The 23551-nt window shown below is 39.0% G+C and overlaps 1 protein-coding gene across 1 annotated transcript in view; it reads right to left on the bottom strand.

The window, feature by feature from the left end:
* The window catches only part of LOC103803769 (mitogen-activated protein kinase kinase kinase 9-like), a 47389-nt gene extending 23844 nt beyond the window's left edge, over positions 1-23545 (bottom strand). Inside the window, exons 1-2 of the mRNA XM_009076341.1 lie at positions 23158-23545; positions 424-604 (exon numbers count right to left, since the gene is read on the bottom strand). Of these exons, the coding sequence (XP_009074589.1) occupies positions 424-604; positions 23158-23389 (413 nt within the window). The 5' untranslated portion in view covers positions 23390-23545. The remainder of the gene's footprint in view (positions 1-423; positions 605-23157) is intronic.
* Between the last annotated feature and the right edge of the window lie 6 nt (positions 23546-23551).

The following is a 23551-nucleotide window of genomic DNA, read 5'->3' as shown; positions in this document are numbered from 1 at the left end:
TTTGTGCACATATACATCAGCAACATATTACTACCAACACAAAATTATCTTACTGTTGGTAAAACAGTAAAAAAAAAAAGTACTTCACAGATTGTTTTACAGCCTTTGATTATGTCAGCCAATAGCCGAATAAGCATGAAAACTTTGGTTTAGATGAAGCAGAGGGGATTTGGATTATGAGTCTTAAAATAATCTGAATGCAAATTTATAGAACAATAAAAATTTATACAGGAGTTGATCCACCACTTTCTTCAGTTAAAAACAAGTCCGAGAGTCTGCTAAATGGAAAGCTGGTGGACAGCGTTTTCTTAGGACTTGAATTTTAATACTTGATTCATCATTACTCATTCTTAAACATAAAAGAGGTTTCCTGGCAGGTCTAGTTACTCTTTAGTACCCAATCACTTAATGCCAAATCAATACCTCCACACATCGCTGCCCTTGGAGAACATGGAGGAGCGGATGACCTCAGGAGCCATCCAGGCATATGTCCCAGCTGCGCTCATTTTGGTAGTTTTATGCCATTCCCTGGCCAAGCCGAAATCCGTGATCTTCAACACCTTGTTGCTCAGATCTCCATTTTCCACCTTTTCGAGTATCAGTACTGGAGAAAAGGGAGGGGAGGGGAATAAAAGGTATGCAGAGTAAAGCTAGTATTTATGTAAAAAAAGATTCTCCTGGAGATTGCCTAAATTTCAAGATTCTCCCTGGCTTTTTGTTATTCAAATGCACCATACTCCATTACAAGTTATTTCAGGCTGATCCCTTCATCTGACAACTGAACAGCTGCCTAGCAAATAACCCCAAATTTCACCAAAGTACCAAGCCCCAGAGAACAAATACATAACAACATAATTATTTAATATAGTGCCTAGTGTCATTCTGTAAAATAATTCTCTGCTAAGAGGAAGTGAACCACTGTAACTTCTAGAAATCCAGATAAGGGAAGGCATTTCCTAATTAATCCTCTCTCAGCAAGCCAGTAATAGCATCTTTTTCTTGAACTGCTTAGAGGACTTTTTTTTTTTTTTAATCCAGATACAGACACAGGCAGGATATACCTTCATGTAAATGTGTTAGGAGTGGAAGCTCTAAGCACGAAATTTATTCTTTTTTTAAAGTCACAACTGAAAAAATATATTTATGATTGGTAACAACATGCCCAATTCCAGCCTTCACATACACCATCATAGATTCCCTCTCCCATCATTATTAAACTATTTTTCAGTTAAGCTGCAAAGGGTTCTCCCATGCTTCAGTGGCAAACGAGTCTATACCCAAAACCACCTTGAGGCAGAAGTCAAGAATGCTTTGGTATAAGGCACATATTCCTCATTAGCCAGGAAGTTGTACTGTCATACCACTGTGAAATGAGTGCAAACCCAAGGCCATAAGTATCCACTCTGCTTTAGCAGCATCTCATTATCCTCTTTCTTAGTGTGAAGTGACCACATGAGTTGTGTCAGCAACAGAAAAGGGCACTAAACGTCTATAACTACGTAACTGTAAGCTCATGAAATGATTTTCAGTCACTTTGTAACGGGCCACAAAGAAAAAATATTTGTATTACCATCAGTCCAAAGACTTCACAGCAAAAATCACCAAGCCACTAATACATCATTACACAGCTACTCTGTCTTCAATGTCATTACAGACACTACAGACACAGGTTCTTAGAAAACATGAGGGATTTTTTTTCCTTTTCTATGTATGCATGAATTGCAAAAAATACCCCAACAGACAAAAGAAACCCCACAACCACCCATAATCAAACAATCATGGATCAGAACAAAACCTATGAAAGGCAAAAGTGCTGCAAAAATTACAGAACATATGAAAATAATCTTCAGGACCATTTTTAGCAGTCCACAAAAAGACTTGTGTATCAGTCTCAAGCTAATACAGCTTTTTTTTTTTTTTTGGGGGGGGGGGAGGCAGGGAAGGGGAGGCAGAGGAATCTTACATTCATTCTCATACATCCCTCCAATAATCCAGATGGCATTTACAATTAAATAAAAGCCAAAAGCATTATTTGAACCCTTCTGCATAATAAGTAACAGCCATCTAAATGCTGAAATACTGCATTTACTTTTATTAAACATAAACAAATCATCTGTCCTTTGAAAATTTAAAAAAAGACATCAGTTACCCTTTCTACGAGGCTTCAAAATTCATAAAATACTGCTTCAAATATTTTTGTGGGACAACTCAAGCTGTGAATAAATTAGACCTATGGTTAAGCTCTTGGTTCTTGCTTGCCTTGCAAAATTCCTTTCTAACATGACTGAATGCTCCATTTTCCTAATTGCAGAGAAAAGAGGAGAGTGAGACCTAGAGTTACTATTATCTTCATCTGAGTAAAAGCACGTGCATTTTTAGAGCCACACTTCAGTGTAGAACAGAATCACCACAAGAACCCAAGGTATAGAAGAAAGTTTCCTTTGGGCCTCTTCTTCTAGAAAGCCTAACTTTTTTCCTTCTTTCTAGCAGATGAAGAACTGTTAAGAGAAATTGCTAACAAGTCACTCATTGACTGCAAAGTGAAAGGCTTACTAGAATATATATACGCTTCTTTTCCTAGCATGGTACCCATCTTGCCTGAAGAGCTGGCAGAATAACAAAATCTAATTTTAAATTTAAATGCAGTAACATGGAGCTGCACAGTGAAGTTGTAAAGGTAAAGCAAAACTTTGAAACAAGAAAGCATGTGTTTGGTTCGGGGTTTTGCTTCCCTCCATAAGCACAGTGAGGAACAAGCAAATTTATTGTTCATGAGGTAGATCAGATTCTGTCTGAATGAGCTCAATAGCTAGACAGAGAGCCAAATACCACAGTTGGTTGGTACATACCTTCCTGCTAAGAGGTTATTTAAATCTAATTACCTTGATTTGTATAAAGGCCTAACAAAATAATTAGTACTTACACAGATCTTTTGTATCCAGAACTTGTTCTTTTGTCAGACAGCAGAGTAGTAAGAAAAATTACCATGACAAAAGACCACTGAGAAGGACAATGAAAGAGCTGGATTTTTTGCAAGTCCTTGATTCCTTAGTTACATCCTTGGCTCCTCTCCTGTTTCCTTGTAATAACTGCTTGGGATAATAATCTCACAATCCAAAATTAATAATAAAAATGAATTAAAAAAACTGTATCTCTTTCCAGCATCTGTTTCAGTTCTGCTTATCATTATAATATTATTCAGTATCAACAGGCTCACGTGTAACTGCTAGGAGTCTCCCTAGCCCATCTGTCAGATTTTCAAACCAAAAACCTTGACTCTCCCCCCTTGCATTTGCTTCAATTTCAATGAAGCATCTTGTAAATAGGTGAAATATGAATTCCTTTCCGTTTCCTCCTTAAAATTCTCTTTTATGGAGAACACAAGGCAGGTTCCTCCTTAAAATTCTCTTTTATGGAGACACTGCTAGGACACTGCAAATGCATTTTACTTATGCTAATCAGTACAGTCTCGTTTGCTTCTGAGTTTCATCTATGACCAGTTATTGTGTCGTTTAATCCTCTGAGTGCAAGTGTTCTTCTGCAAGTACTACTTCTTGCACTCATATTAGTCATCACAAAACAAACAAGAAATGTGAAACACAAACAAGGAACATACTTCGTACACTTAGAGAGTTAACACACCTTTCCATCTTGGAATAGGTCTGATCACTCAGGACTGACCTAACAGTGGCCAGATGATCAATACCTGGCCTATCAGAACAAGTTCAGAAACAAAGATAGAGAACTTAGACCAAAACACAGCTAATGTATCAAGGCAGTATGTCTGCTCATTCTTGCCTGCTGACCTCAAAGAGCTGCATGAGATACAGAGGTTTAAAAAAGAGCAGAAAATTGAATAGAAAACCTTTCACATTCCTGGCCTTAAAAAGACAAATTATTTTGCAGCAAAGACACTGGGCCTAGTTTTCAAGCTACAGGGGAAGAAGGAGATCCGAATCACCACAATCATGTAGAATGTGTGTCAGCCTGTTAGGGGTGGATCAGCCTTTCCCTGTTCCAGCAGGGCCCATGCAAGAAATCTCTTCCTGTGTGCATGCACAGAGCCAGCCAGGTTGTAGGAGAAGGTATGCTATGTATTCCTGCCCCTCTTTTGCCACTGTAGTGCAGGCTAAAGGCTGATCGTAAGCAGCATGGGTAGGAGCCAACTGGCAGTGTGCAGAGGGGACTGGTGAAGCCAGTTGGGTATTACAGGCACATTCAGACAGCTCTGAGCAGCCAACTGCTACAGCAAAACAACTCAACACAGCAAATCACCAATACCGTGTTCTTCGCATGCTGCAAGTGCAAAGCAAAGCATGGTGGCTAAAACTAGCATTAAAAATTGTTACCAGCTTTAGGTGACATGTACAATGAACGTGTCCTTACATGAGTAATAATCCATGAGCATGAGTCCTTACAGGAGTAATAATCCACTAGTGCTCACATACGTTTTCATAGATTTCTGAAAGACTTGGAACTTGTCCTCCAGAAAGTAAACATTTGGCAATGAAAAATTAATTAATTACAGGAATTCTGTCCAGCAAAACAGCTCTTCCATATCTCAAGGTGTCCCAGGTGTCTCAACATGGAACGAATATGATCAAATTTGCCTTATATCTCCTAGTAAGCCCTTCCATGGATCAGGCAATCATTCAGATACAGGCATGTATGAATTAGGTGGGTAATTTCAACTACTAAGAATGTACTAAGAACTTTATTACCACAAGGTGTCTCAAGAATCATTACTGGTAATGATTCGACCCCACTGTTTTATTTCTTGAGAGCCAGGCAGACTAAGTGCTGACAACAGTCAGTCAAGACACCTCAGGTCTGGCCTGAGAGATACAAAGGTCATTAAACCCATTAAACACTGGCTCTTCTCTTATCTAGGTTATGATGAAGACCAGTCGTTTTTCTTTGAAAACTGAAGCTCCTCCATATTCTTTGAGAATATCTTTGGTGCCCTTCAAAAAGCATCAAGGAGATTTTCCTATCAGACTCTTGTGAAAAAATTTTCTGAAGTACAGAGAAAGAAGTAGGGCCCATACAAACAAAAGGGTGGATTAGGTAACCAAAGGCAATAAGCCAATGCTTACTGGTTTGATGATGAAACAGACTAATCAGCAAAACAGTACAAGGCAGAATTCAAAGATCTTTTGACAAGACTCCACCTAGTGCAGTCCTTAGTCATACTGTCTGACATTATAGCAAGTAAACAACCATTTCATTGAAGAGAAAACTTGTTATTTTCTCATCCAGAGATGAGAAAACTTGTCGTTGTATTTTCAGTATCACAGAAATGTGGAACAGTATAATTTCCACACAAAGTATCATTAAAGACTTTCCTGATGTAACAGGAAATTCTCATTCCAGTCTCAATCTGCATGAAGAGCAGTGGGGTGTTATCTCAGTCGATGTTATTACCATTTAAAGATAGTTTCTTAGTATGCAGGAGGAAGAACGGATGAAGTACCCAAGATCCTTCTTTGCTTGTTTGTGATTTGGGCTAGCAGCTTTTCTAGCAGAGTTGGAAGTGATGGAAATAAACTTCTTGCAGTCAGGTGAAGCCAGTTTACCTTCCCCAGGATAAGTATCACTCTGTATGTGCATTAATAGCTAGAAGGCTTTTCACAGAATGCTCTATCAAGTCTCACTGAAAGTCATCAAGCCTGCAGAAGTAGAAGTACATGGATCCTAGTGATTACAGATCCCAAAGGGTATGATGGTCAGTTTTATGAGTCACAGCTGCATATCAGTGACATCAGGAAGAATGAAGGGTTTTTTTCTAGAACCAGGTCCAACTCAGATGCTTTTGTTGCTTAAACAAAAATTTATACTGAAAACAGCTATCACAGAAACAGATCCAGCAAAGTACAACTGACACAATGGGATCTGACACTGACTCAGCTCTTTCTCCTGTTCCACTCCATTCCAAATTATGCTTTACTAGAAAGACAAAAAACATCTGCCGTAGTACTCAAAGTAACACAAAAGCAACTTCAAGATTTCTAAATGCTTCAGCCTTCACGTACTTCCTCCTGCTGGATCTTCAGTTCCATCTCATTATCACAAGTCACTACGGAGACAGATGCCTTTCAGAAAGAAAAACCATCACAATGAAAACACTGAAACTTGTTACTGCAGACATTCTGTACTGTATTAAAATCACTGGTTAGTTTTAAGTATGCAAAACAGAGGTTCAAATGAATTCTGAAGGAATACAGACTGAAGTTTTAAAAATTAACAGATTAAATGCTAGCCAAGTTACAACTCTGCCATAAACTATCAGCTAGAACTACAGAAAGGCTCCCCTGGAGACAAGTAAGAAACATTTCTATAGAGATAGAATTCTGTCTTGCGTGCATGAAACTCATGTGCACCTGCCACAGCCTCATGTGCAAAAGGGGAATTTCTTCCCCTTCCCCTTCTCCCTCCTCCATTGTCATGGATCATTTCAATGAATGCTGGCTTGATGAAACAAACTCACAGCACCTCAGAAAGCAGTCTTTCTAAGCTCCAAACACAGAGAAAAGACAAAGCCTCGACAGAAGGGGATTCCAAGCACAAGTCTAATATACATGCTCTGAATTACTCTCTACAGGAGCCTTTCTAGACTTAGAGGCACATCTGTGCTAAGTGCCCACTCAAACTACATGAATCTCTCTCTGGTCTGGCATAGTAAGCTATTTCAATTACAGAATATCTCCTACACACCAGATGTTAGAAAGACATCTGGTGAAAAACAATTTACTTATAGTTGCAAGATTACCTCAGTGTTCTGAACTTCTTTAAAATTAAGTTGCCAGAAATACATTGTTCTATTAGAAGGACAGCCAATATAAGTCAAAATGGTACTACTGTAAAACCAGGCAAGTACAACTGCCCCTTTGAGGGCAGCTGGAGATCATAACTCATTGCATCTTGTGCCACTCACCTTAAAAATCACTGTTTCAGTTGAGAAGTCAATGGTGCACATCACTGTCAAACACCCAAAGGTGTATAAAGCTGTATATGCTTTGAGGGGTATAAAGCTGTACATCCTTTGATCTACTTCTACCTATATTTTAATAAACCCCAAGAGGGTTGGGTAAAACACATCTAATATGTCAGTATCACTCCTGCTTCTCAGCCATTGCTGTAAGAACTTCAAAACTGCTGAGCAAATTTAGTTTTGGAAATATTCTCAACTTTATTATAGTGTTCCAGTGCATCCTGCTTAACCCAACTTATTCATATTACATGTTTTTCCCCTTTCCAATTATGCTAGAAGCACTAAATAGTCTGAATCTCTTTCCTTCTGCCAGAATATATGCATTTCCACCTCTTTAATTTTCTTCTTTTCAAACTCATCTACTCTCCTTCTAAACATGCTCCTCTATCCTACATAAACAGATAAACCATCTGCACTGAATCTTACAATTCAACTGCTAATACAAATATAATAAAAGCTTTACTTAGGTTTCAAGTTGATCACTTTATAAAACCTCTGTAACACACTTTCTACTTTTAATCCAGCACCATACTACCTCCAGTTTACATTAAAGATAGTTTAAAGAGGTAGATTACTTCAAAGGATATTTTACACAAGAGAAATTAAGAACAAACTTTTGGCAACAAAATTATGGGCAGCTGTTTTAATTATCTGTTCTGCTCACATTACACCAGCAGAGCCAGAAAAAGTATTATAACCTTCTTCCACAAACACAAACTTCCCCTGGAAGGCAGTAACGCTGTCTGATTTTTGCTTGTTTCTTTTGGAAGGGTTATTTTAGTTTTCAGATACACTTTTGAACAGATAGAACAGCATTCTTAGTGTCCAGTGGGCAAAAGTAGTGGGAAACAGCAAGTAGAGAAAAAGAAACAATTTAACCCATGCTGAGCCAGTTACTAGTAACAAAGAACTGGTAGAAAATGGCTCAACTGTCAAAATTAAGCATCAATGAAATAAACTATGGTCACATAACTGCTTTTTTTCTGGTTTCTGAGCCTAGAAAGAGGACTAGGTTAATCTGCATAATGTAGCACGTAACAGAATACTCCTTTGCTTTGCTAGTGCTGAAAGCTGATTCATCACTTCAGAAGGAGAACAACATTCAGGGAGGAACTACTACAGCATGACTTTCCACAGCAAAAAATAGCCCATATTTACATAAGAGGTAGAGAAAAGGGGCTGAGTTTACTGCACAAAACAGTATGAACAGCCAGGCATACTAAAATTTTCTGGCTATACAAGCTTTGGCTTCTTCAACCACTCTGCTGTTGTATTCACATTTAGTACACAGCACACCAAGAAAATAAAGAAGTTTCTGACTTAAAAGGGAAAAATTGATAATAAGAGAATACCAAGGAAAGCAGGATTACCCTGCAATACCACCACAACAGTCAACCATCAAACTGCCCATCGCCCCTGTACTTCATGACATGTACAGCAACTTCATGCTCCATTTCTCAGACTAGAGTGTGTGTCTGTGTATTAAGAAACATGAAAAAAAAATGCAAAAAGATCCAAGACAGTATCTTGTATGGTTCACCTCACAGTTCACGCCAAGTCATGTACCTGTGCGTGATGCTAATTGCTAAACCTGGCACACAAGAATAGAAATCTATTAGCTAATGAATACCAAGCCTGATGGAAATGGTTACAATCATCATGTGAAAGGAGAACTTAGAAATAAGAGTGGGATGGAGTGCAATCAGAATTGAAAGTATACAGGAAGAAATATGGAAGGAAGCAGGCTAGAAGACAAGGAAACCTACTGCAGGGGAAAAGAACTGGATTTGTCATCTACCAGGATGGAATTCTGACTTGATGGATGATTGCTGATTTCACATTTAACTTCCATACAACCTTTCCCCAACTGAGACAATACAGTAAGATTTTAGTCCCTGAATACCTGCCATTCTTTTATTTAAATACAACAGTTCTAGGCAGACCATGAAACAACAGGGCTACCACCTAGTGATAAAGCAACATTAACTCATGTATTTTATTGTTACATTTTGAGGTTTCTTCAATTCTTCAGAGAGATGTGTACCATAAACAGTGTTTCTAGCATGCTAGGGTGGATAGTGGTGCTTTGAAACAGGGTGGGAGAACAATCCGAAGAAAGCATCAGAAGCTCATCCGCCAGAAATGTAAGAAAAACAGTTTGTGAAGGTACTCCAAGTCAGCCTAAGCTTAAAGGGAGCTCCTGGACCTGGAGCCAAAGTGGGTGTAGAGGTCCCAGGTGAGGCCCTGACTGCAAGATACCAAACAGACAGCAACTTGGTGACGTAGAGTTAAGAAAGTCTGAAAACCTCAAAGGTGGTGAATACCTCTAAGTGTCGGTGTACTTCAGCGGTTCTGTTTCAGTCTTCACCAACATTAGCACTGCTGTGGGTAAAATGCTTTGCCATCCAAGATTGTAGGAATGTGGAAAGCAGTCATATCAAGACATGAGGAAAATCTCCAGCAAAAGGATTCAGCCTGCAAACACATCCCACTCTCACCCATTCCCAAAAGCCACTACCCAATACTTCGTGCTGTGCTCTTGTCTCCTTAGAGTCACATCAGCTGCTTACATAGTCCAAGAGCTATAGGGCAGCAACAGCAATGGGTGGGCAGAGTGACAAGAAGAAGGATGATAAATAGCATGTCATCTTTGTTATTTCACGTTGTGTAGAAACATTGAATTCTAATATTTCAATCATTAAGTAGGCATCCAAATAGCAGCACCCACTCAATGAAGTCTCTTCCCTGGTCTCCCTAGTTTCATCTGGACTCTCAACTTGATTTCTGCTTTACTACCAATGCTTCACCATGTCTATTCTTAATTTGTTAAGACTGAAGTGAGAAGATCACTGCTTATGACCTCAAAGCCTGAAAAACAGCAAAGGAATTCATGGAATGACAATACTCTAGCTAACTTAACCTTTTCTTTCCTAGAATAACACCACACCTTTTTGCCATGGTTGGGTTTTTTTTGCAGATCAAGCATCAATAGACAACAACCTAGTACTAGATTTGTTTTCGCACAAGCCTTTGCTCAGCTGCTACTGATCATTGTTTTCAACAGCTACGAAGAGGGGAACTAATGCTTACCCTGTCATAGCTGGAATATGGAAGATCATTACTAGAGTTGAATACTCATTGTGGGTGGGAATATTGCACACATTTTAACTTTTCCTCCATCCTGAAAGCAGAACAGTTTACTGTGACTTTATTTAGTCCCTGAATACCTGCCATGCTTTTATTTAAATACAACAGTTCTAGGCAGACCATGAAACAACAGGGCTACCACCTAGTGATAAAGCAACATTAACTCATGTATTTTTAAAACTACCAAAAGTTGTCAGATACTGAATAAGCATCAGCCCATCCACTTGCTCCATTTAGATAATTCAAGTACTCTAAGGATATATATCAGATACCGAGTCCATCAAATCCAAGGTGCAAGAACTCTACAGAAAGAGAAGAACAAAGTAAAACCTTTATGGAAACCAATGCTTTTTTACTCCATGACCCTTAAATGCAAAACTTCAGTTCTAAATAATGCAAGCCTTTTCCATGGTACAATTTAAGAGCAATTCAGACCTGTATTGGGAGGTACTACAATAAAACTTCTCTCTGCCAGCAATTCAGAAGAAGTCTCAAGTGGAATAGTTGAAGGAAACAGGAAATACTTCCATTTCCAAACAATTCTGAATTTATCAAAGAAGTATTTTACACAAATTTCCCAGGAAAACTAAAGGCTTACTGAAGCCAAAGGACTGCCAGAGAAGATGCAAGACTGATTAATATCACAGGATTCAAACTCTCCCACCCACGGCAGAATGTGTCCAAAACGAAGTCAATCTGCTACAGGAAACCTTGTCTTGAACAAAGAATCTCCTCACTCAGCCCCGCATGTTTTCTAAGAGTTTGTTTTTCAGACCACAGAATAAAGTTTTCTGAGCCAGGAGAGCTCTGAAAGTGCTTTATGAGAACTTCTACTCTAAGCCATAGGGTCCATGAGCACTAAAACACTAATATTACACTTGAATTTTCATTTCTTCCCTGACACACACACACACACCTTGTAATTTCACAATTGGGACAGCCAATTTCAGTCTACAGATTTTTTTGCACTCATCTCCCCACAATCTGTGTGCAATCTTCACTTCATACTTTTCATTGCCTTCTAGATCTATTTCCAGTTCAAACACTTTCAGCTACTGGAAGGCTGTGAAATTCATGCTAATGTGGATTAAACTTTTTTAAATGAAGACTAATTAAAAAAAATCAGGTAGGCATCTTTTGCCTCTTGCATGGGCCAATTACTACTTTTTATACTTGCTTTTATCTCAAAAAATAAATTAAAAGTTCCACTGTACTCTGCAGAAATGCAAAGCATTCTGAAATCTTCAGGGTTCTTATTTAGAAGGTACTATAGTAATACAACTATTAACCATAGTCCCATAGCTTCCAAACAGTTCTTATTTGAAGGAGACAAGTATTCATAAATGAAGCAAAAACATTCTTGCACAGAAGATGATTTCATAAAACTTACTATGACTGTTCCAATCCTATTTTCCCCTGCCACAAATAACCAAAACTCCCCAAGTTACATTTCAGTTCAGATAGTGGTGGTGAGAAATGCTGGATGTTAGATAAGAAGACAGTCTTAATATACTGTTTCTTGCTGCTGCACTGTCTGAGACTCATGGTCTCAGAGAGCCAGAAGATAGCTACAAAGTCTGCGGTTTGCCTAACAAGTCAAAAAAGCAGCACTACTGCAAAGGGAACAAGTGACTGAGACTGCCAGGTGATCCTTTTTTTAATTATTAAAACCTATTGGCAGCACACTGGCATTCTCTCTTGAGGACAGGACTAAGCATTTGGGAAAGGATTTCAACACTTCACTCCAAAATCAGACTTCATACTGTAGAAGTTTGCCAAAATCTAATTTGCAATTTTAGCTCTACCTTCCACAGTCAGCCTGCACAGCTTTGCTTCACAAGTATCCAGATAATGAGCAATCTGCTCTTGATCCTGCATTCAAAGTACTTAAAGTGATTAACAGATCTGCACATGGAGTGAGTGTGGGCTTTCTGCATGTAGCCTTTACCTACCTTCTGTTGGGAGCTCTGCTGTTCAACATCTTTATTCTAATATTTGTTTGTGGTGCAGAAGGCTAAGTGTTGCATAAGATCCTGGAGAGCACAGAATTTAAGACTCACTGAAAATAACACATCTTAGAAGCAAAAACAAAGAACACAAATATTGTCTCTAGTAATAAGCAAATATTTTCTCTCTTATTACTAACCATTCAGCAACAGTACATTTAAAATATATATATACACCCCTTGAACCAACAGCTTTTTAATTACTGGGTACGTGTGAGGGTTCAGCAAATCCATAAAGCTGGCTGACTGTCCTCTTCTATCAACCTAGAGGAGGTGATGGATGTGACAGCACAGCAGTTCTTGGATTTTAAGCCATGCAGTACAGTAACTCTAAAGAGCTAATGCACAGTGGGGGAGGGGATAGGAAAGGCCTCTGGAGCCACAATATATTTAGAATCAATCCTTTCACCTAGCCAAGCTGAAGTAAGTCTTATCACTTTGGTGATCTGTACAAAACACTCCAAATGCTCCTGGAGAACACTCAGGCGAGTTTCTGGGAAAAATAAGAGCAGTTCAGCTCTGGTTTCAGACTAAATTCTACCATACTGCTGACATTGGAACAACCTTCTAGCTCAGGCATGGATTATTGTACTCTTCATAATCAGTTAAATGCTCCAAGGAAAAATTATAATTACATATGTACACAACACAGTGCATCACCAAATCATTTGCCAAATCATATCAGTTTGAAAGCTTGCAACAAATCAAGAGCTGTATCAGGCAACAACAAAAAAAGGAAAAGGGAAGAGTAGAATCCCATGAATGACACTGATCATTTTGTCACTCAAGGGACTGTGTGAAAAGATATTTAATAATAATGCTGGTTCAGGGGGAGCTGTTTCCAGGCAAACTGAAACATTAAGCTCACGATGAAAAAAGTTGCACAGCACTGATTTGGTTTGGTTTAAATTAAGACATCTCTAGGAAACAGTAAATAGCACTCAGTAGTACTCATTCATGGAGTAAGCTGGTACTCCACAACCTGGAAGGTAAGGAAGGCATAAAAACTTCACAGGCAGCAGCACAATCCACAACAGAAGCTGGGCTGGGTTTTTTTGTGGTTTGTGTTTTGTGTTGTTGGGGTTTAAGCAGTTTTAATTTTAAAAAATTAAGAAAAGGTAGAGAAGTGCATTTCCATTCATCAGAATAAATGTTAAAAGGCTCTTAGATGTATGATCAATGCCGAGCTACAGCTGACAACAGTGAAATTCAGACTTTCTTGAATACTGCAGAGTTCGACCTTAAGCTGAGCAGAACAAGCTGCCAGCTGCTGAGAAAGAGGCTAGTGCTGCACTATTGCACATGAAAGTCCACACCAGATAACAGGTCATGCAGTAGAGCTATCAGAAAGCTGTTCACTTTTTGATGTGCTAGATTTCTGCTGGGTTTTGACCCAGCTTACTCTGTGATTGAGTCTGACTACACAGTAACCTGATGAAGCATTAGGAATATTCCCTGATTACCACATGACCATAATAATATCAAAACCACATACTATGTGACTGATAACATCAAACAAAAAAAGCAAATCAAGCCAAGTCTGACAACACTTCAACAAGCAGAATTAGGCATTGAGTTCTATTAATCAACGTTTAGGATTTTTCTTATTTTCAGGATCCTTGAACAATGCAAAGTCAAAAGGAACTAAAGACTATTGTCTCTAACATCTTTCACAGGCCCATACTCAAAAAGAAAAAACAATATGAAATGTAATACTTTTCTGGCAGGTAGACCACATGGCCTGGTACACAAACATTTCCCTTACACATCTTTACAGCAATTATTCACACTAGAATTTCTTTATACCCAAAGAACCCTCAAGGAATCCCCAATTTAAGCCCATAAATCATTGCAATAAGCAAAATGTTAGTGGCAGAAGTATGTATCTGTTACTAGTAAATGGAACTATTGGCACACTTTTGCTACACACCTAAAGCCTATACATCAGCAAGGCTAAAGCCATGCTCGAATTTTGGATGTTTCCAGTTGTAATACAAACAACAGATCTTAACATTTCTCAACAGCCAAAGCAAATTCCAGAAGCCTGTTTGATGAAGCATCAGAAAAAGATGTTCAGCAAACCAGGTTGGCTTGTAGCTGTAAAAATCATTCCAGACCTGAGAAATATGACATTCAAAGCACATACAGAATTTCAGAGATAATTTGGAATCCATATGTGCATTAGATACTGTTTGCTGTTTCAGGAGGATATTTTTATTCTTAATTAAGAAATGGTGTGATAATAAATGCTTGAGTACTATAACAATGCTTCCAGAAAGCAAAGTGAAAGGGCTGTGTGTGGTAGCAACACAAACAGGTCATAGGAAGGCTGTCTGTCCTCTGGCTACTTCCTTCTGAGGAGGACCCCAAACGATGCCGCCACCATGTTGCCATTTCCATCATAATGAGTCTTGTAGAGGCTGGAACTCAAAGACCTACTAATATGTGAGTCCACTTCTTCCTGATCTTAAGGAACACTGATGAAACCAAACAACATAATTCTAAATCATTATGCATTGCAGTAGCTTTTCTTCTTACTGCATGAGGTTCCATTAGTATGCCTTTTTCCTGTCTGGAAAACATTCAGGTCTGAGGATGACTGAATGTACCTCTTCATTAGCAGCTGGATAATTAAGAAGCAATTACCAGACATGGCAGTCAACTCTGGCAACCTCTTGGCAAGTCAAGTCACACCAACCCAACTAAAAATCCTAGAATCAGAAGGTAAACATGTATCAAAAAGCAGCTACTTAAAACCATGTGTGATACTCTGTGTTCTTTCCAGCAGTTTAAGGCTTTCCTTGTCCTGTCCTAAGGAAATATGCACCATCTTCAAAATAGGATATTACTTAAAATTAAGGAATCATCAAGGGTGATGAATCATCACTTCCAAGGGTAAGGCTGGGTTTAACATCTGATGCTTCAAGAGTGAGTTTGCTTCAGATATGCTGAAGTTCTGAATAGAATTATTTGATTAGAAAAGCAAAAGTGAAATAGCTGACAGAAGTGAGCCAAAATCCAAATCAAGTTTACAGATATGGAAGCAATGCAAAAACAAAATAAAAATGTGGAGCTGAAAAAGTTATTCTAGCTTCCTGGAAATGCCACAAGGTGGCTGTTCTCACTCTGCACTTGCCCCTTAGAAATTTCAGACACCCAGATTTATCCCAGCCCTGTCTCAGGTGGTCAGACAGTGAATTCATGGGATGCCTAGGTACACCTCCTGCATGACAGTGCTGAGGTCTGTTCCCATTTGTTCACATGCAGAGTTTGGAGAAAGTGCTTAATGCCATGAGTCTCAGTTACTACTTTCTTGGTATCACAGTATTGTACTATGGTGAGGGGTTGGAATGGACCTTAGATCATCTAGTCCCAACCTCCTCTGCCATGGGCAGGGACACTTCCCACCAGACCAGGTTGCTCAAGACCTCATCCAACCTGGCTTTGAACACTGCTAAGGTTGGGGCATCCACTACCTCCCTGGGCAAACTGTGCCAGTGTTTTACCACTCTCACAGTAAAGAATTTCTTCCCAATATCTAGCCTAAATTTCCCCTCTTTTAATTTGAACGCATTACTCCTTGTCCTATCACTGCAGTTCCTAACAAAAAGTCCCTCTCCAGCTTCCCTGTAGGCCCTTCAGATACTGGAAGGTTGCTATGAGGACTCTATGCAGTCTTCTCTTCTCCAGGCTGAACAGCCCCAACTCGCTCAGCCTGTCTTCACAGGGGGGATGCTCCAGTCCTCTTATCAGCTTTGTGGCCTCCTCTGGACTTGATCCAACAGTTCCACGTCCTTCTTATGTATGGAACGCCAAAACTGTACACAGTACTCCAGGTGGGGTCTCAAGAGCAGAGCAGAGGTGGAGAATCATCTCCTTAGACCTGCTGGCCACATTCCTTTGGGTGCAGCCAGGACACAGTTAGCTTTCTGGGCTATGAGTACACACTGCAGAAAGAATCCTTAGGATCAGAAAGAGCCTGCAAAAGGTTTATGCGGGTGTCACAACGACATGAAAGGACACTGCTCAGGTTTTCAAAAGTAACAGGCAAAATTTCACTTCTTAAAAAGGAGAGGTACTCTTTCCATACTTGTCTACAAAGATAACAGATTCCATCTGTGAAACTGCCTTTTTTCTACTTGGTGTGGACAGCAGGATACCAAACTGTTCTTGTGGACATCAAAACTTGTTTCATAGAGACTCTGTATTTTTGATTTGCAATTAACAGTGAAGACATGAATTCATATTCAACCAAAACAAGTCATTTACAGGAGATGTATTTTCATTCTAGAACTCTCAGAAATCTACTAAAACATATGAAAATCAGACTGTAATATGAAAACATCAGTCAAATCTCTCTGAGAAGAAAATAGCTGCACTGATTTACCCAAATTAAGGATGAAAAACCCAACAAAGTAAACTGCCACCCTAGTTCTGTGAACTCCTGATATCCCAACATCCTAAAAATTAGCAACACTTTCAGGCATAATTTACATCTTCTGAATTAATAGTATATGAAATCTATTTTTTTCATTCTTTTTAACAAAAAGTTGCAGCATTAATGGCATAAATTTCCTCACCATATTACCACACGCAAAAATTCAGTTATTTCGAATTTAGTTTTTAACCACAGCTCAAGTGACCAGGATATCAGCACAAGGGATGATAATCTGGAGAGACAGAAATAAGCAGAGTACCCAGAACTAGGAGTTATGCATCACTGGCACTATCTTATAGGGTGTCCATAGAATCAGATAACTACATAAGGGCAGAACCTGAAAATTCATCTTCCATTACCCTTAGGAGTATATTCAGGCTGTTTGAACGGCTTAATTTCTACTGTACACATTTCTTAAATTTAAAAGGGAAAAACCCAAGTTTCACAGATTTTTTGCTCCCTGCAGAGTCATCTCCAGCTGTTGCCTTCCCCATTCCCCACCCCCACTGAAAAAAAAAAATCTCACATTTTTAACACTTTCCTCTTACAGGGCAAGGGACTAGCCAACTAAGGTCAGATCAATTATTCTCCCAGTGTAAAGCATTCAGACGTCATTGAAATAGTCTCACTACACTTTACATGAAGCATTACTCACACTCATTTAATTGCACCGACAAAGGAAATCCATTCAGATAGAAGGTACAATATTGGAGAGTTAGTCAGCACATTATGCTGAAGTACCAAAAGCAGCAATAATAATAGTGCAGACTTCCAAACTGCTCTGCCACCAGACTTCCAGAAAGAGTTCTCCTCTACAACAGTGCCAGACAAAGGAAGATGTTTACATCAAGTACTTTTCCTTCTCTAAAAAGACCAACAGAAGGCGGTCCACTATGAATAGATTGGGATGTGAACACTGCAGCAAGGAATGAGATAACAAATCCCATGTTATCAAGACTGATATGTAACACTGAAGCCCTGTTGCACTCGGATTTAAACTACTTGCAAGTAAACCCTGCATCAAAAGTCTGCCTGTACTTAAAAAAACCCCAACAAAACAAAAAACCAAGGAATATTTTAAGCCCTAGGAATAACTGTCCAATGACTATGAGAAAGTCAGCTCCATTGGCATCTTGATGAATAGAAAAAGGCTTGCCTAAATTAAATAAACAAAGCTACAGCAGAGTTCGGAATTCTTTAAAATGCTAGAGCTTTGAATCTCAGGATACCATAAGCTTACCTTGGTAGTCAAAAAAGTAGAAGTGAACCCTTCTAAAAACTAGAAGGAAGAGCTACTGACTTGACTGAATCAGAATATTTGGGGTTTATTTTGAGCTCTGTCCTTACCTCTTTCTTTGACCTTGGCCATGTCATTTTGCTGCTAATCTTCTATGCCACTTTGTGGAACACAACCATGGTGACTTCTAAAAAGCACTTTGCTAACTGGCATGAACACCCTCAGCAAAATCTTCCAATGTAGTGCAAACAACAAACATGTTTTGCTGAGACAGCAAAACAAAGAGCAAATACGTTTTTGCTAGTTCTCTGCAGTATTAGTTAACTGGTATTATTCCTATAGCAACATTAGCATATCTAACATTGCATTGACAGACAAATAGAAACAAGCAGGATGACCTTCGTTATTTACAGTACTTCACTAAAACCAACAGGACTGTCCTTTTTGAGCCTAAGCATTATATGCCAAGCACCTTCTTCTGGCCAGAAATAAGACTTGAGTCACACATAAGACATAAAAGAGAAGGAAACACATAAGAGTGGCACTAAATACACTGATGTTCACTTCAGTAGGCATTTCTAGTTGCTTTTTTTCTACAGCTCAGCATTTAGATTATTTAGGTGCCTTGACACTGGAAAAGGCCTACTATCAATTCTATAACATAAGCTCAATGGCTCACTAACATGCAGCTGAAGAAGGAAACTCTGGCAGTATCAACAGATGAAGAATCATAGAATCAACAGGGTTGGAAGAGATGTCAGAGATCGAGTCCAACCCTACCATGGTTATCAGACCATGGCACTAAGTGCCACATCCAGTCTCATCCTGAAAACCTCCAGGAATGGTGAATCCACCACCTCCCTGGGCAGCACATTCCAATGCCTGAGTACACTCTCTGTAAAAAATCTCTTCCTAATATCCAACCTAAACCTCTCCTGGCAGAGCTTCAGTCTGTGCCCTCTTGTCCTACTGCTGGTTGCCTGGGAGAAGAGACCAACCCCCACCTAACTATAACCTCCTTTCAGGTAGTTGCAGAGGGCAATAAGGTCTCCCCTGAGCCTCCTCTTCTCCAAACAAAACAACCCCAGCTCCCTCAGCCTCTCCACATAAGAAAGTAAGAAAAGCCAGTGAGGATTCTGTTAGGCTAATAAGATTAATTTTCATACGGAATAACTGAATCTCTTAAATGCCAAATAAAAAGGAAGATAAATACTTATCTCCTCACACAGCAGCACCAAATTGCTTTCCTAAATTATCTTCTTTTTCTTGTGTAGTTATATGACTGCAGCTCCCTCAGCCTCTCCACATAAGAAAGTAAGAAAAGCCAGTGAGGATTCTGTTAGGCTAATAAGATTAATTTTCATACGGAATAACTGAATCTCTTAAATGCCAAATAAAAAGGAAGATAAATACTTATCTCCTCACACAGCAGCACCAAATTGCTTTCCTAAATTATCTTCTTTTTCTTGTGTAGTTATATGACTGACATGTGAGTTGGTAATGCCACTAGAACACTCGACTCACTGTCAACTGAACTGACACTCAACAAAATCATTTCAGGGTCTCCAGAACTAAATCACAGGTATGCAATTTATTCTGTAAAGATCTTTATGTACTCATCTCCTGATAGTGCATAGTACCCCAAAGAAATTAAACAGGCAACCCTCAGAACCTCCAAGATTTACAATAAATCTGCCTCAGACAAACAGAGTACTAAACGTACAGGGCACTTGTCCTACACTATAAGTATATTAGCATTAAATGCAAAGTTGTCATAATGAAAAGAAGGAAAAAAAAAAAAGAAGAAAAATCATGACACTTCCTTCTTTTAAGCAAAAAAGGTGACAACAGAATATTGGCTTGGAGAGTGCTTTTTGACAAGGAGAATCTCAAGAAACAGACACCTCCTGGAATCTTCAAATAATCTCCTTAAGCTCAGTCCCTGTACAAGCTGAAGTTACCTCCCAAAGCAATCAAAACATTATGTTCTTAATTATGCCACCAGAAATGTTGACAGCTATTTTGAGCATTGTTTTGGTACGTGCTATTTAAAGTCCACAAAACTGCAATAGTTTTGATTAGAAAGGATTTTTTTTCAAATCCTTATACAATGGGATAATTTCTCAGACCTGTATTAAGGTGCCCACTTGACTTACATTACTGTTCAACATGTAATGCAACATCATTAAGAGATTTTTTTATAAAGTACTGTCCTTATGCATTCTATATCTGCCTAAATATAGGCAGACATCTGAAAACAAGGCATTCTCTGACTTTCTTCTATTCTAGGAGAAAATTTGATTTTAAATATGGCAACTCTGTTCTTTCCCACTCCCCCATCTTGTTCCCTAGCTCCCAAACTCATCCTGCAGCTCCAGATGCATTGTGTACATGCCAGCTGGTGCTTGAAGGCAAGATGAGATGTATGAGAATCACCATCTATTACTAAATATAGGCTGCACCAATCAGTAGATCAATACACCTGATGCTCCCATGACAGCTCCACAGTGCTTCTAGATGTTTCGTACATGAAAGAAATGTGTCTGGCAAGAACCTTCACCAAGGTCTTGCAAGCAGAAGCTGTTCATTCTCCAGAGACACATTACTGCCTATCAGCTGGTGGGTAGTAACTTGTGCAAAGAAAATGCTACAAGCTTGTAATTCTACAGGCACAAAGCTAACAAGATAACCTGTTTTTGATCATCCACAGTAATTGAGAAAACTAAGTATGTCAGAAAAGCAGAGCAAATGCAAGCCATACAAAAATCAGGAGTCAATAGCATACTTGGTCCACTAATCTATACAAAACAAGTAAAAAGCTTTTCACAGAAAACAGAGTAGAAAAACTTCAAGACACTTATTACATATAACAGAAATGGCATTTTGGCAACATAGTGACAAAGTAATCAAGAAAGACATGACTTGGGCAGTTCAAAGTTATTTATCCTCAGTCCCCTATCCCCATAAGAAACTTCCACCATTGTCATAATCTAATATTTATTATACTAGCTCTAAAGATACACTCAAAAGATAACATTTTCAAATGTTTAAAATAGCATAAAGTTTTAAAAACTCATCTTCCATCACAGAGTGCAGAATGAAGAACTCCATATTGTTTACAGCTGTTGTAATATGCCAAGCCCCAGGTTACTGATTCATCTTATTTCTAAAGAGAGAAGCAAACCAATACATTTTCCTTAAAATATCTCCAATCCTTCCCTACAGTAATAGTTCCTACATTTATTTAGTTTCCCAAATGTAATACTGCTTGCTCCAGACTTAGCTGGGATACAGTTTTCCTATACCCATCATTTCTGTACTAGATCTGATGCTGTCTTTGGTCAAGACCACCACAGAACATCTCTGAATCCTTCCACAGGCATTCCTACTCATTCTTCCTCTTTCTTTAATATTGCTTCCTCCCAAATGAGGGAAATTACAGTAATACATGTAGCAAACCCCTCAACTCTCACTGACAATTTACAGTGCAGCACAACTGTGCACTACTGATTCATTTTGACAAGAGACATTTACTCTTGCTGCTGACAGCACAGAGGTTTCCTAGCATCCATACCTGTTTGGTTTGCAACACTGTGCACCAGTGTCTCTCTAGCTGGGCTGGTTCTCTGGTTGATATGTTTCCCTTCTACAACAAGCAATCTCTGGTCTAGATAAAGCAGTGTAACACTGGGAGCTAACAGTTTCTTATCTTAGAAATAACTTTCATTCTAAACCTCAAAAACATTAAGCTAGCACTAAGCAATGAAGTCTTAATGGCCTGTTAGCAAAATAAGCAAGCAAATATTTTCTTAGGTAAGGAGGAAAGATGCAACACTTAAAGTCAATTATTTCTTATTCACAGATGCAGCCAGATATCCATTAAGTAAATCATTCCTTAATTTTAAAGCATTTATCAACATGCCCATATATGCTGCTATCTGTAAGGGAAGGGTTTAGATGTTAGGAAATGTTTATAGACATTAAGATTGCCTTACTCTAACAAAAAGGGAAACTTCAATAGTATAAGAATAATATTGTAGAAACTAACTTGAATGCTCTCATAAGTTCTATTTGCAAACTCACTAACAAGAACTATTAACACTTCTTTTTTTTACCCCTTCTCAACAAACTTAATAAATTCACTGCCACAAGATTTGAGGCCAGAAAAAAAAAAAAAAAAGGAAGCCTCTGCAAGGCCTGGAAATTTACAGTATCGTAATGGTTAATGCTAGCTCTAGTGAATCTATTTAAGATATTAAAATTCCCATCTGTCAGACCTCTATGATAATGGCACTGCCCTCAAAGCAGAAGGGAACATATGCCTGCATCCAGGCCACACAGTTCATAGTGCTTCCTATTAACTCAAGGCAGAAATGAAATGAGTTCATACTAACACACCAATCTAAACCACCACAGCCAACATGCAGGTACATATTTACTCTTTCCATCTAGACATAGAAAAGCAGAGAGGAAGGCTAAACAGCTGCATACAGGCATCAGGAAAAGAGATGATGACCTTTAAACCACTGCAGCAGTTTGCTCCCACATGCATAAATAATGTTGTGTGCATGTGTTTGACTTCAAGGCAGTTTTGTGAAAAGAGACACTCCATGAACAATACCCAAGTGGCAGACGGTAATGCTGTTAGCATTACAGAGTAGCTATTCACCATCATTTCCACAATCCTAAATGCCAAAGTTCAGTCCCCACGGTCTCTAATGCACCAGCTGCATCCCATGTAAAGCACCACAAACATCAGATGAAGTCCTGGGTGTACAAGGACATTTTATTTACCAGAGTTAATGTTTTTGACAACATCAGGTCTATGATGGATAAAGAGAGGATCCAATTCAGCTGGGATGTGTTCAATCTCCCATAAGGAAAACAGGCTTGCATCTCATCTACACAGCAAAATCTAGCAAGTAAAATGAAAGCTTGGGAGCATTTGTCTTTACAAAGGAACATTTACCCTTCCAAAAAGTAGAAGGAGAATGCACATTTTAAATTCAATAAGCCTTTCCAACATACAGAAGTCTGCTGAAATGCCAATAAAACTGAGACATTATAAACATGTATATGAACTACTAGAGAAACACGTTTCATTTACAGTTGCTTTTGCATCCAATCATTTAAGTTGCTTCGACAGAGTGAATTCATTTACATGTTTCCTGTGGTCTGCAGCACCATACTGTATAAAAATAAACCCCTCTGGGATTAAGTTAGAGGATACAGTGGTTCACAAGGATCACTCAGTTAACACTACTCCCCTCTTTTCTCTGTATCATTTCTTTCCAAAAGCACATCCCAGCACCTTGACTGTTCACTGTGTAGCACTTACTGTTGCTGGACTTCAGGTCACGGTGGATTATGGGAACAATTGCTTCCTCGTGCAGGTAGTTCATTCCCCTCGCAATCTGCACCGCCCAGTTCACCAGTATGTCAGGAGGTATCCTTTTACCAGACAACACTCTATTGAGCGATCCTCCACGGGCAAACTCCATGATCAAGCAAAGGTTAGGTTCCTTCAAACACACGCCCCTGAGGGCAATGATGTTGGGATGTTTTAACATTGCAAAGAGCTTGGCCTCTTGGCGGACATTCTCAATGGTCTGGCTGATGTCCTCGTCAGGGTCATAGCGAGCTGCCTTGACAGCAACCTCATCTCCTATCCACACAGCTCGATACACCTTTCCGAAGCCCCCTATGCCAATGATTTCCTCCAGAACAAGCTC

Source organism: Acanthisitta chloris, unplaced genomic scaffold, assembly GCF_000695815.1.
Source record: "Acanthisitta chloris isolate BGI_N310 unplaced genomic scaffold, ASM69581v1 scaffold28336, whole genome shotgun sequence".
Taxonomy (NCBI): Eukaryota; Metazoa; Chordata; class Aves; order Passeriformes; family Acanthisittidae; genus Acanthisitta; species Acanthisitta chloris.
Note: the sequence above shows the minus strand (reverse complement) of the source record. Positions and strands in the feature narration are given on the sequence as shown.